The 13507-nt window shown below is 34.0% G+C and overlaps 1 protein-coding gene across 6 annotated transcripts in view; it reads left to right on the top strand.

The window, feature by feature from the left end:
• Positions 1–13507, top strand: part of CEP120 (centrosomal protein 120) — a 63669-nt gene that overhangs the window by 22797 nt on the left and 27365 nt on the right. For 5 of the 6 annotated variants that reach the window (XM_027652569.1, XM_027652570.1, XM_027652568.1 and 2 more), the window contains 3 exons: positions 1469–1591; positions 3036–3134; positions 13122–13267. In XM_027652569.1, coding sequence (XP_027508370.1) covers positions 1469–1591; positions 3036–3134; positions 13122–13267 — 368 coding nt within the window. The remainder of the gene's footprint in view (positions 1–1468; positions 1592–3035; positions 3135–13121; positions 13268–13507) is intronic. The other variant, XM_027652571.1, reaches the window with a different exon arrangement.

Below are 13507 nucleotides of genomic sequence, written 5' to 3'. Positions count from 1 at the left end.
CAAGAGAAGGTCCTTGAAGTATCCACCTTGAAGTACATCACTCTTACTTCCTGAATAAGGAAGTCATGCTTCATTTGTATGATTTGTGTGGTTTCCTAACAGTCCACAACCTGAGGTCCCACAGAAAATTCAATTTTTGAAAGTGTTTCCAGAACCAAACAAGAAATTAAACATTTTTGTAGAAGTTATAGAGATACCTGGCATTTTTCATAGCAAAAGAAATTAGTTGCTGTCTTTGTCATCAGCATCAAATCTATATGTCTGCTTTAAAAAGAAATAGGTAAAAATGGAAAGGTAATAAACAGCAGTACCTTTTGGTACAGTTTGGTTCAGTTGACTGTTGCGGTTACATGTGAAAAAAACCTACAGTGTTTTTGTGTGGCTCCCCATGAAGCATCTTCCTTTTGTCCATTCGGTAACAATAATAAATGGAAAAAGCAGAATTTTGGAAGAAAAAAAGAGATGACCGAGTTAGGAGATCCAAAGAATTAAAATATTGATATACTACCAGAACAAGTTGTAGGCTTTGAAACAGAAATGAATTCTCTAAAGCATTTTCACACAGTATTCTAAACTGCTGGATGCAATTTGTGGAAACACATCTAGTTGGACATAATACAAGACCAGCATGTGGGATGTTATTCTGTGATGGAATACATCAGTTCTGTGAGGTGCATAAGGTATTTATAGTTGAATAATAATTAAAAGAAGAACAACGTAAGCTACACTTAAAAAACATATTACAAAAAATTCATAGTATTTTTAATATAGTATAGTAAAAAATGCTGTTAAATATTTCATTTGCTTACTTTCTATGTGGCAAGTAACTGTATTGGCATCATTTTTCAAATTGCCTATTGTAGTCGAAAAGCAACACACTCTCTTTATAAAAATCTTGAAACTGTGGAAGTACAGTGTGAGGGCAGAGGTACTCAGTATAAAGTCATTAGTCACTGAAGCCTTTCTACTTAAGCCTTTCTTCTAAATCATTTGGTTGTACAAAGTATTAGTTATTTCCTTTTGCAGACATTCCTAAAAAAGTTATGATGGTTAAACTGCATAAGTAGTAAAACTTCATGTATTAGATAACACTGACTTTTTTTTTAAATGTGTGTAAATCTTAGTAGTTTTGCTTTCTGTATTTCTTCTGCAAGTTGTTTTACAAATGTGAACAAAAATGTGTATAAATCTCAGTCTTCTGTATATGAGGACAGACGTGTTTGGTTTTTTTTTTCTAGTACTGAGTAAAGATCCTCTTTAAAATTCTTCCTATTAAAACATTGCTGTGTGCCATCATCAAGAAATCATTAATTATGAATGTGTAGCGTTCTGTGTCTGTTTTATATCAGATAATTGACAGTAGAGATGTTTGTTCCAGGGACTAGGAAGTAACTTAAGTTCTGTCATCCAATTATTTGTCTGTGAATAGGGTTTTCTGCTAACTTGCATGTTGTTATCTTTAATGTAGCTTTATGAAGCAGAAAATAAGCATAAAATTTTGGAGAAGGAGTTTCAGCAATACAAAGAACAGCAAAGTAGCAAACCAGAAATCCAGCTACAATCGGAAATAAATCTTCTCACTTTAGAAAAGGTATATTGGAATTTTCTAGTACTTAAAAACTGTCAGAATGGTCTGTTCAGTGATAAGGGGGATGTAGAATAATACTGTGTGATAAACTGGTTAATTTGTCTGTTTTGTTTTACTTTTTTCAGTTATTTCTTTGGATTTTAAATATTCAGGCACAAGTAAGGCCAACAGTGGGCATTTATTTCTATAGAGGAAGCAGTAATGTTAGAGGCTAAGGCAGGGAAAAAAGCCTGACCTATACATTTAAATAATGATTTATACTGGGGACTCTGAACGTTCTGTTTATAAAAGAATAAGGAAAAATGAGCATTTTCTTCTAAAGATTAATTTAGACTGGTATTCCATTATGTGCATTTTTGTAATTAAGTGTTTCTGGAAAGAGATTGTGTTACTTATCGGTGAAACTATCATAAGTTGATTTCTTAAAAACCATACTTGCCTTCAGTAGAGGATAGTTTGATTAAAACCACAGATATGGGCATTTATGCTCAGAGTTATTGTGAGGTTTGACTCAAATTTTTGACCAAATAAGATGAGAAAAAATTAGGCTAGACTTCTTGTCACAAATTGTGCTGAGTTATATGGCCAGTCCGCATGTTGCTGTGTTCTTGAATAATTTCTAATAATGCAACCAAATTATTCAAAATATTTTTTGTCTCTACAGACTGTTTAAACTCTTACCTTTAAGTATTTTTAAGTTTCCTATTTTTGTTAGCTTAGTTAAAAAAAATCTGTGTTTTAAGATCTTCGCAAATTAAATGGAAATAATTTTTGTCAAATTAAAGCATTGTCAGGCCTATATCACTTCCTTGGATGTTAATTAAAAATCCTTCATTTTTTCACATTATTTTCTGTGTGCTTCATAACTTTTTTCATTAGCCTTTTAATACTAAATTTTTTTTGCACACAGAACAAAATGCAATTAATTTTTTTGGTGTGTAACACTTTTTAAAGATTTAGGTAGTAAGATCAAAGGTTCACACTAGATACATAGATTTTAAAGAATGGTTTGAACAGATGTGTAATTCAGAGAAAAAATGTAGGACATATCTCCCATCAGCAGGAAAGAAAAAAAATCCACACACCTTTTAAGGGTGAGATTTATTCTGTGAAATTAATGTTTATAATCTTACCTCGAATAAAAGGGATGAGGGGATGGCTAATTTGAGAATCTTAAATTTAAAGGTTACATCAGCAGATTTAGTGCTAAAAGTAATCTTTCTTTCTTTTGTATAGACGACCATCCAATAAAAATAAGGTTATATTTTAAACAAGAAAATGTTCGTGTGCCATAATATTTATGTTATATTGTATAACAGCTTTAGATGATGTTGTATATTACACTACATAAACACTTTTCTTAAACCAGACCCTTTGTATATATACATCTTTCAGTGATTGTTACTGCTGTTATTGCTTCAGCTGATATGATTTTAATTGCTTTCAGGTTGAACTTGAAAGAAAGTTAGAGTCAGCTACCAAGTCAAAACTCCACTACAAACAGCAATGGACAAGGGCTTTGAAAGAACTTGCAAGGTTAAAACAGGTATGCAGATTTTCTTTGGTCATATGAGACAACCAAGTTAATGTGATGTTGGAAGCTACTAGGATTACTGTTAACTGCTGGCAGTTTTCGTTTTATTAGTGTTTGCCTTTGCAAAGTAAAACTCTGAGCTATGCATGAACAGCAAAAGTGGTTTATGTTTGACATTGAACAACTCAGGAAAGACCAAGGCTCACACCTGCAAAGAAAGTTGACATAGTTAAAAGCAGGTGTGTAAAAAAAAAAAAAGTTTAATTTAATTCCAAATAATACTGAATCAGCAGCTCCAGAGAAAATATTTTGCTACTGTCCTAACCAACTTGGTCAATTACGGTCCTAACTGTTCTATATTTTAATTGTATAATGAATGAAGGGTAAAGACAAGAAAGAAATCTTCACTTTCAGAAACAAGGGTTTAAGGTTTGCTGAATACTGTAAAATGAAGTAAATTTAGAGGAAATTTAAATTGGAAGTGAAATTTTCTTCTGTATTTGGAATTCCTAATCTCATACTAACATGGCATACTATTTTACTGCTATGTTTTAACAGAGTTCTTGTGTGTCTATGTGTGTCTATATAATCACACACATATGACTTGAAGTTACTTCGTTCAAACTTGGAGTAGTAACAGCTTCATCCTTGCTGAATCCATATTGTATCTCCATGTTGTTTTTTGTCATCAACTGTCTTTCTTGAATTAAATGATAATTAAACAATATACTAAAGAATGGCAAGAATTTCCATTGGCCTTGACAAACAAATTAGAAAATAATTAATCTCAGTTGCTGAACAAACCTTGGCATGGACATAAAGCTTCAGAATTCAAGTTTTGTAAAAACTTTTTATTACCTATATTCAGACCTCATTCTGGGTGCTGAGGATCAGTGTTGAGTTTTTTAAGGATTATAGTACCTACTTCATTCCTACTGGTAGAATATTCTGGTTTTGGAGAGTAAGAGGTCAATCCCACGCTCTCCTAATTTATTATTTCTTTTAATTTGTATTTCTCTTTGAGGAGAGCAAATATAGACTGTAATCATTGATATTAAGTAAAAACTCATCTTTATTTGCCATCTTCAAATTGCTCCTTTTTTGCCCAGTGATAGGAGTTACAAATTTTTATCTCTGATTTCTGAAACATTTATGATTTGAGAAGATGATAGGAGGAAGAATATAAATCTTATGTCTCTGATTAAGGTTTCGTCAACAGTCATGAAATGTCTGGGCTATTTTTTTCTTGTCATGTTTTAAAATTCCTGTAGAACAGAAGAGAAGATTGTTGCTTGCCACATTAACACCAGTGTGTATCTCTATCAGGTTCTTATTACAAATTTCATCACCATAGGCCTGATGATCTGAATTTATTAGCATATGTTGATGGTTTCAACTGACCCTCTTGCTGAAAGTCTGAACCATAAAATAAGTTGGCACGTACAGTGAATTATGCTACCTAAAACTTTTCTGCAACAGAACAAACCCTTTCAAAGTAGTTTCTTGTGGTTTTTATAGTCCTGTGCTTCATCTTATGCTTGGTCTATTGATAAAGAATTTAAGTGACTTTAAAGCGCAAATAAAAGTTGAAGCACATCTGATCAAAAACCATTTACCGTGTTTTAAATATAAATTTGGAAACTCTTGCTTAAGGAATTCTAGATTTGCTTTAGTTCCAATGAATTTTGCAATTGTGCATAATTTGACCAATTTCTTGTTTAAATTGGATTAGTACCATGTTAATTTTGCATCGCCTCTGGTGAATAGCCACAGGCTTGTAATCTGTGCCAGTAATTTGTCACACCAAAGCTCTCTAGAGAACTATACAAAACATTTGTGTAGTGAGGATTAGACGCTGAAAGCCATATCTTAGATTGTTAATAAATGTTAATGACAAAACCCAGCTGGTAAGTCTTGGAAATGAGATCTAATGCTTTGTGCCCATTGCCAAAAAAATGTTTAAACAGAGATTTCCATTACTCAAAGGTGACCTGGTGCAGTCAATTTGTGAATTAAAGAAGCATAATCTACAGGCTAAGCATTTAGTAAAATGCTCTTCTGATTTGCAACCATGAAAGTCAATGTTTCCTTAATTAAAAAGTTTTCTTTTACTTTGGAACTAGTTCTTAGCACACATCTGGGATAGTTTTATATTTTACAGAATGTGAGATATGCGGCACATAACTTAAAAAATATGGGACTGTTAATAGAGTATGATCTAAACTTCTCCATTTGTAGGATTTTGAATGATAAACACAGTGCCAGTGTTATTGAAGTACATGAAGGCATATATATATATCCTACTTACCTGTGCTAAAAAAAAATAAAGAAGTCAGTTGAATTTTAACACAGTTTGTAAAGCTGAGTGACAATAGACTTCACCCAGTTTACTTTTCTTCCCTCTCTGTTACTTAGGGTAAGTCTTCATTTCTTATACCCTGTTCAGCTTTAGGGAGACAAAAATGTCAACAATCAGTTAGACATCTGTACACCCAGGTAGATTTTACTGTTTCTGGATGTTTCAAAAACTGTCCTTTGAGGCTTGCCTACTGGGCAATCTCAATACTACACAAATAAGACTTCCATATTTTTTTTATGGATGTTAGCATTATTTCTGAGAGGAATCAAACTATATACAGAAAATTGCATACATGTTTATAGAGATCTTAGATGCTGAAGTCAGTACCTGTCTGGGTGTAAGAAAAATTCTATCTAAACAAAAATAAAAACTGGCAGAAATATCACTTTTAGTGGTTGATAATCTCAGTCAGATTTAATCTAAATAGCCAAAATCTCGAAATGTACATGCATTCAGTGTTCCTTGAGAAATATTTTTGTAAGTCTTCTAATGTGTTTGTGCCCTACAGAGCTGTTAGAATCAACACTGATGCATTTGTTTAATACAGCATAGAACATATTGGCTGGCTGACAATTCACTCTGTCTTGTCTAGTATCTTACTTATCCATTCAGTAATTAATTTGATTAATTTGTAAGTAATTTAGCCAAGGACAGGATGTAAATCTTTGTTTAAAAAAAATAATTCACGTAAAAAAAAAAGAGAAGAAAAGAAAAAAAAAAACCACAACACACCATTTGGAAATCCAAATCTTGGTTAAAAACTGTGTCTTGAAACCATCCAGGCCCTCCTACTGACTTGTCAGCTCTGGGTTATTTTCAGAAAACTTTACTTGAGTTCTTTAGCTTCAATTGTAAGTTTTTCCCACAGACTTGCATGGTATGTATGAGTGGGAGAGTGAATAGTGGCTGCTATTTAGCCATTGTTTAGTCTAGTGTATGTATGTTTACATCTCCCTTTTGGATTTATAGGCAGCTATGGCAAAATAAAGATTGTGCTTCCTTGATTGAAGAGCCTCTTAACGAAAGCACCTGGTGGCATACAGGGATTCTTTTATGATCTGATTATAATTGAAATATTGAGGGGTTTTTATTGTTGATTATTTTTTATTTAATGCTGATATGTCTGTAGTATCATAAGTTTCAAAACATGATGAAGGTTTCCACCATGCAAGCTTCTAAAACAGTATTCCATATCTCAAGCACTACATTAGAGATGAAAACTAATGAAGGAAAGTAGTAAAACCTTCAAGTAAGTTGTTTGATAACTCACATGCGGCTTTGTTTGGTTTGGATTTGTTTTGTTTGTGGAGATGTATAAGAAGGACAGCAAACATAAAATTAATAAGCGAAAGGAATATTGGTGATAATTTTTACTGAAGGAGGCAGGGGCGGTAAAGAAAAGAAAAAGAGCAAAAAGAATAGCGAGACTAGCAGTGCTGAGAAAGTGTTGGAGAGGAAATTAGCTGGGCCAGCTAATATGTTCTGCAAAGATAATTTTCAGAGTAATTTGCACATGATACTTTTGGTTCATCTGTGGCTACCTTACTGTGGGATAGTGGCTGATGATTATTAGGTGGTGATGCAAGTGTAAAGTATTTCCAAGTCTTCTGAGCTCCTGGTGAGTTTATCTTCTTTTCACAAAGTTGCCTTTAGTCCAGCAGCTGATGATTCCGGAGTGTTCCCTTAGGTGAAATGTAAAAACACGAAATTCTAAATGTTTAAAATCAAAAATTCTAATACCTCTTACTGAGGTTTAAAACAGCCTGACTGCCTAGAATAAGCAGGGAATAAGTCTGAAGTGTTCCTTATGTTAGGATATATTATAGGAGGAAAGTTTGTCAGAAAGTCTTGACTAAGAATTTTAAGCATGTGAGTATGTATGTATGTATAAACTTGTGTGCACTGAGGTATACTTAAAAAATACTTCGTATTCAATTATAACTTAGTTTTTCAGTATACACAGAATAAAATGAAGATGTTCCAAAGGGGTTTAGAAATGCTGGACTTAGCTTTATTTGTGCTATAAATGTGCAGAAATGTTTTCTGAACATTGTTTTTTCACTTTGGAAGATCTCACAATAAATTCTGCTACATTTCAAATGCTACTATGCAGTAGAGTTCAGCTTGTTCTCGGGTTTAAAAAAAGTGCTTGTTGCTCAGTGGATTGTTACATTGTCATGGAAAAAAGTGGATTTAATACCTGAATGTCTCTGAAGTGACACCAGTTTCATCACTGAGATGAATAAAAAATCCTTCCTTTTCTCTCATTGTAACTAAAAGCAGTCTTTTTATGGTCCCTCAACATATCATAGCAAAGTTCTATATAAATAAATTAAAAATCAGCACGGTTCCCTTCTTATCAAACAACTGTTTTAAATTCTTTGCCATCTTCTTGTATTGATGTATTATTAGGAAATGTGTTTCTTTTGCTCTGTTGTGAATGGTATACGTAGAGCAAGTTTTCTGTTATGCACCCTACAAATTGTTGTGACACACTTTTTAAAGGAGTCAAAGACTAATGTTGGGAAAGACATTTGAAAATCAGAAAGTATGAAGTGTGTAATGTAAATTACGCACAGGATCCATCATAAATGAATCTGCAAAATCCTTTCTCACTTGTTTTGGTGTCTTTTTTCCAAGTCAGGCTGTCTCAAACTGAAAGGCAGGGAAATCTTTCTTCAGAAAATGTTAATTTTTTTTTTTTTTTAATTTAATATTACTGTGCTTAAATGTCACTTTTCAGGGTCGCAGCATGGCATGCCTCTGAAATTCTTGACTTTCACTGACTAGAATTAATCTTGACTTTTCCCTCAATACCCCAGATATTTGTCATGTTTACATCACAATTGTATTAGTAATCAAATTAAATTTCAAATCACATTTGTCTGAAAGGAATTCCTACCCGAAATTAGCTTGGAGACAAAATGTACTGATAAGTGTTTTTCTCCTGTATGGAGAAAAGTAGAATTTAGCACACTCTACATTAAATCTTAACTTTCTTTTACAAATTTAAGAATATCCTGAGCAAAGAGCATGCTCACTAGTCTCACTGGTTTTCGTTGGTTTTTGGTTTGTTGGGTTTTTATAATAGACCTTTTTCCCAGAGAAAAATATCAGAAGGAACAGAACTGAACAAAGCGTTCTGCAGAAGAGACTTGCTTTTCCTTCATCTCTTTGGCTTCTGCATCATTCTCTTTTGTCCTTTTCTTGATTTAATTAAATATGAATTAAGACATTAATAAAATAAATTATGGTTCTGAAATGAACTCAAACAGTGAGGGCATAAAGGTCCAAATTTTTGAATGAGATCCCTTTCGATCAATATGAAAGCATTATCTTGTCTTCTTTCTGTTCTGATTGAGTTAAAGACATTGTTCTATTAACCTTAAGCGTATGTTCTTCTTCTGAGATATATTTCTCCTCTGAACTTGTTTAAAATGCCTTTTTTGCTCTCAGATTGTCATTGTGACCATGTTGCTGAACAACAGAAATTTATGGATTGTTGAACTTTCCTGCCTCAAATAGTAACATAGGCAGCTTGTCGTGGAATTTTTAATCCCACGTGCTTCTTATGGCCAGTGTGCAGTTATGCCTTTCCTCTCAAGTGCAGCTGTGAGGACACTTTCAAGATCTTTGCTTTTAGATCTGAATAATATACTCCACAACCTGAAGTGCTGGATTAGAAGGCTCCTACTCAGTGTAGTCACAGCTACGTGAGGATTTGTGTGTATGTGCAAGTACTGCTGTCCTAGTAGCAAGTGCTAGTCTGTTTTGCCTTAGTTTCACAGTATTTAGTTTTCAAGTGATTTTTGCCTAACATACCCTCAAAATTCTCATATACAATTATTGAGATGCACAAATTTGACAGACTTAGATTAATACCCCAGCTTCCTGTGGCAGTAACCCTAGTTTGAGATGGGACAATGAGGGCATGAATGAACTGAATTGCAGAATAAGGAGCTTTCTAAAGTTAATCCTTTTCTCACCGTCTGCAGAAATATATTGGACTGAAGATAATCATATTACAAATCAGCATAGATTAAAAGGCTAGAAGAAGAGATAATGACAATTAGAAGTCCTCTGATGCATCAAAGTTAGATTCTGGACATCACCTAAGAGGAAGATGTCAGCCTCATCTTCGACAGTAACAAGATGGTTTTTGTACATATGAGGCAGTTTGCTTGTAAATAGCATCCTTATATAACTTATTGAGTGGCCTCTAAGACTCTTCCCACTGTTAGATAGTATCAACAGGAAAACAAGGATGTACTAGACTAATTTCAAAATCAGCACTTGGATATGCAGGGTGTACTGCATCTACTACAGGGTTATGTGTGTTAAGTTTCTTTAGACTTGGTGTGTAATCAGCAGAAGTAGCTCATCCTGTAAGGACAGATAAGTAGAAAATTCCAGATTTGTTCTATATGTACAGGGCAACCAGTCCTCCCCTGAGATTAAATAGAATTTTACAAAGGAGATTTAACATGCTCAAGATTTTAGGTCTCATGTTTGCATTAAGGGGTTTTTTCTGAAACAGTATTTTAATTTGCTTAATTTTGAAAAGGATTTAGCTTAGTAGATCAAACTGGGGACACCAAATATTGTGATTGATGGTCTCAAAAAGAAATAAATATTAGCCTGTCCTCATACTTCTAGACTCTGGATAATTGAGATAATCAGATTTGCTGTCAATCTATTTACTTATTCTGTAACCGAATTTGTACTGGTTTTATACCAACCTGTTTGAGGTTAGATCATGCTCAGCATTTTATCTTCCTACCTGCATTTAGCAAAATAAACAACTCAAAGTAAATCCAACTATCAAAATAGTTAAAATAATTCCATTTCTCCTTGTAGCCTGTTTATTTCATTCTTCCTCATAGCCTGTTTTACACTTAAGTCTGGCTTTACTGTCTGGATGCTGTTGCCTTATCTGTATTTGGAGACCAAAGAATACCACTGTGATATTTGCTGTGACTTCAGGGAAGAAAAAAAAAACCAAAACACTCTATCTCTTCTTTCTAAATCCTTGAGCAGCACTGTTTTATCTGTAGCATTTTTTTGAAACGTTTATGTCTAAATTCAAAACATTCTGTGATCAAGAAGCTCCTAACATGTTTAAGTATATTGCATAAGTGATTAATTTGCACTCAATAACTTAAATCATGTTTTTAATTGGAATATACTTAGTTTTGAGTTTCAGCCAGTGCTTTTTGTTGGGTAGAAAAAACCCAGCTAATGAACTGATGTGAAATATCAGTTTGGTCCATACGGAGGTCAGCAGTAGATGGACAAGATCTAGAAGCCCACCTTGGATATCTTTGGATGCCCTCCAGCTGCCCTCAGTCAGTTACTGAAGTACATCATAAGCCAGCAGTTGCATTCAGGCTATCATGTTTAACAGACATAAGTGAATGTATTCTTGACTTATCTGCTTCCTTTTCAAACCAACTCATAATATCACACTCTTCCACATCCACTTTTTCCCCACTGAATAACTTTGTATCAGCCATAAACTGTTCCAGAGTGATTTTCTTATTTACAAGTATATTGAAGAGTAGTTTCTTGTGGAGTCTGCTGTTACCTTCTTGCTCTTGTGGAAATCATCAATTGCTAGCCTTTCTCTGGTGTTCTAAACCCTGAGTAACCTGAGAGTTCTTTCTCCGTGGCAGCTTTAGTTTTGTGTTTTGATGAAGGTGGTTTATTTGGTGTGGTGTTTGGTTTGTTTTTTTAAGATTAGTTGGAAGAGTGACTTTTCTACAGAAGCTGGATTTGTTCTTTCTGGTAAACCCATACATCTTGTTTGTTTTGTTTTTAGTTATGGTTTGAAGCAGTTTGGCCACAGTGGAAGTAAGGTCTGATGATAGTTCCTGGGTATTCCTAAAGACTCTGTTTAAAGAAAGAATAAAATGAAAAATGGGGAAATAGTTATTGCTGTGATGTCAATACCAGTTTTGGTGATGGATTAAGACTAACCTCCAGTTAGTCTTGCAACTTTTTCTTTGAATTTCATTATATTCTTGAAAATTCTTGGATAAATATCAGCTGTCTATAGTGACTTTTTAATATTTGCTATATGTATTTGTAGAGTCCTGTTCTAAAACCTATTCTGCTTCAGTCTGAGACTATTATTCAAACCTGTCTGACATTTAAAACGGTCTCTCTCACATGAGGATGTTCTTCTGTAATGAACTCTTGATATAGAAGGAAAGACTATGGCTTTATCTTCACCAAATATTTTTAAGCTTCAATCATCTGTCCGCTGTAGACTCTTTGGGAGCATTCCTGCTTCTGGTTTTATTAGTAGTATGTAACCCTTTAACAAATTGTTCTTCAAGCTTTATGATCTGTCTCACTGTAGTTCTAACATTTAGTTTGGCCGGCTAATGTATTGAATTTAGTATTAAAGTATTTTGTCTTTACATACATGCTATGACTTCTGGTCAAGTACTTCTCAATTGCATTGCCTGTTCACGTTAACAGTTAGAGTCTTTGTTTATACCAATTCCTTGTGAAATTCAGATTATCATGCTAACTATTGATCATCAACAGGGAATGCTTAAACTGCTGGCAACTGAGATTCAGGAAACTGCCCTACTAAAGTCTTCCAAATAGGTTGACTATATAAAGAATATTCTCGTACCTATCAACCAAAAAATTATCTTTTTTTATCCCCATAGGAAATATAAAACTGATTTTATTAACAATCAAATATTTCTTACGAAGGCAATGTCAGAATTACAGAAGTAGACTTGCACTTAACCATATGCTTAGATCCAGGATGTTTTTATAACCTACTGTAATACTACTTGACTATCCCAGGTCTTCTGTCTTATTCAGAATGTGAGACTGACTGTATTGACTTAGTGCACAAGGTCACATGGAAAGTAACTAGGAGGAAAACAAGTGGAGAGAGCATCATATTTCTCATTAAGACACTATTGTCATGAGGTAGCAGTGGGCTCAAACCTTACTTTTGTTACAGTGTGTGTGTAGAGCTTAAAAAATAGAGACAAGTAAACTTCTAGAATGGATAGATTGGTTGGATTAAACCCGCAAAATAAGTTATGTAAAATTTCACATAGCACTATGCAAACATAAAAGGACATCTTGCCAGAATATTTCTAAAGCTTATTTTTTAAGCACACATTGCAATTTCAAAAAGTAATTCTTGAAGCTTTGATACTAGGTACTATGGGGCTGATGATGGAAGTTTCCTGCAGCTATTTAGCTTTTACTTTCTCAAAAATATTTATTATTTAAAATACCGTGTAGCCAAGGAGTAAATCTCAGTAGCTTGAGCAGTTCCAGAAGTGCGAGTTTTATGTTTACCAACTTAAGCCAGAGTTAGTAAAAAGGTTTGTTAACACTTTTGCTATTTTGTTAGTGGGAAGATGTCTGTGACTGTGCTTCAGCTGATCCAGCTAGGACAGGTTCACTGTGATTGTGATAGTCACTGGACTTATCTGGTGATATCCGTAATGCAATAAGACATTCTGTTAACTTCTACATTTCTAATACTCCTGGAGACTTAATTGTCATGACTTCATTCCTAAACTTTTACTCTGTCACTATAATTAGCACTTTTACATTTAATCACATGTTCAACTGAGTTATGTCTTCACCCCTTCCCATATAAGCGTGAACAAGAAAATGCAATGGCTCATCTTAAAAAGCAGCAGCAAGAGCTGGAGCACATGAGGCTGCGCTATTTGGCAGCAGAAGAAAAAGAGCTGGGGAAAACAGACCGACAGGAGCTGGAGGATATCAGAAATGAACTTAACAGGTATGAAAGTATTTGTAAGATTCCTCCACACCAACCTGTTCCCTTCTTTTTTCTTGGTGTCAGCCTAAAATTAGGGAAAGTGCAATTAAATCAAGATTATAATTGGCTGTCAGTCCAGTGAAAGAACACAGTTTAGTGTCCCTTAGGTAAAGATTAGACATTTATAAAATGCAACGATACTGCAGTATAGCAAAATCTATGTTTAAGGCCACTGTACCTGGTTTTTATGTTATGGTCATA

The sequence above is a fragment of the Corapipo altera genome, unplaced genomic scaffold, assembly GCF_003945725.1.
Source record: "Corapipo altera isolate COAL_440 unplaced genomic scaffold, ASM394572v1 61286, whole genome shotgun sequence".
NCBI lineage: Eukaryota > Metazoa > Chordata > Aves > Passeriformes > Pipridae > Corapipo > Corapipo altera.
Note: the sequence above shows the minus strand (reverse complement) of the source record. Positions and strands in the feature narration are given on the sequence as shown.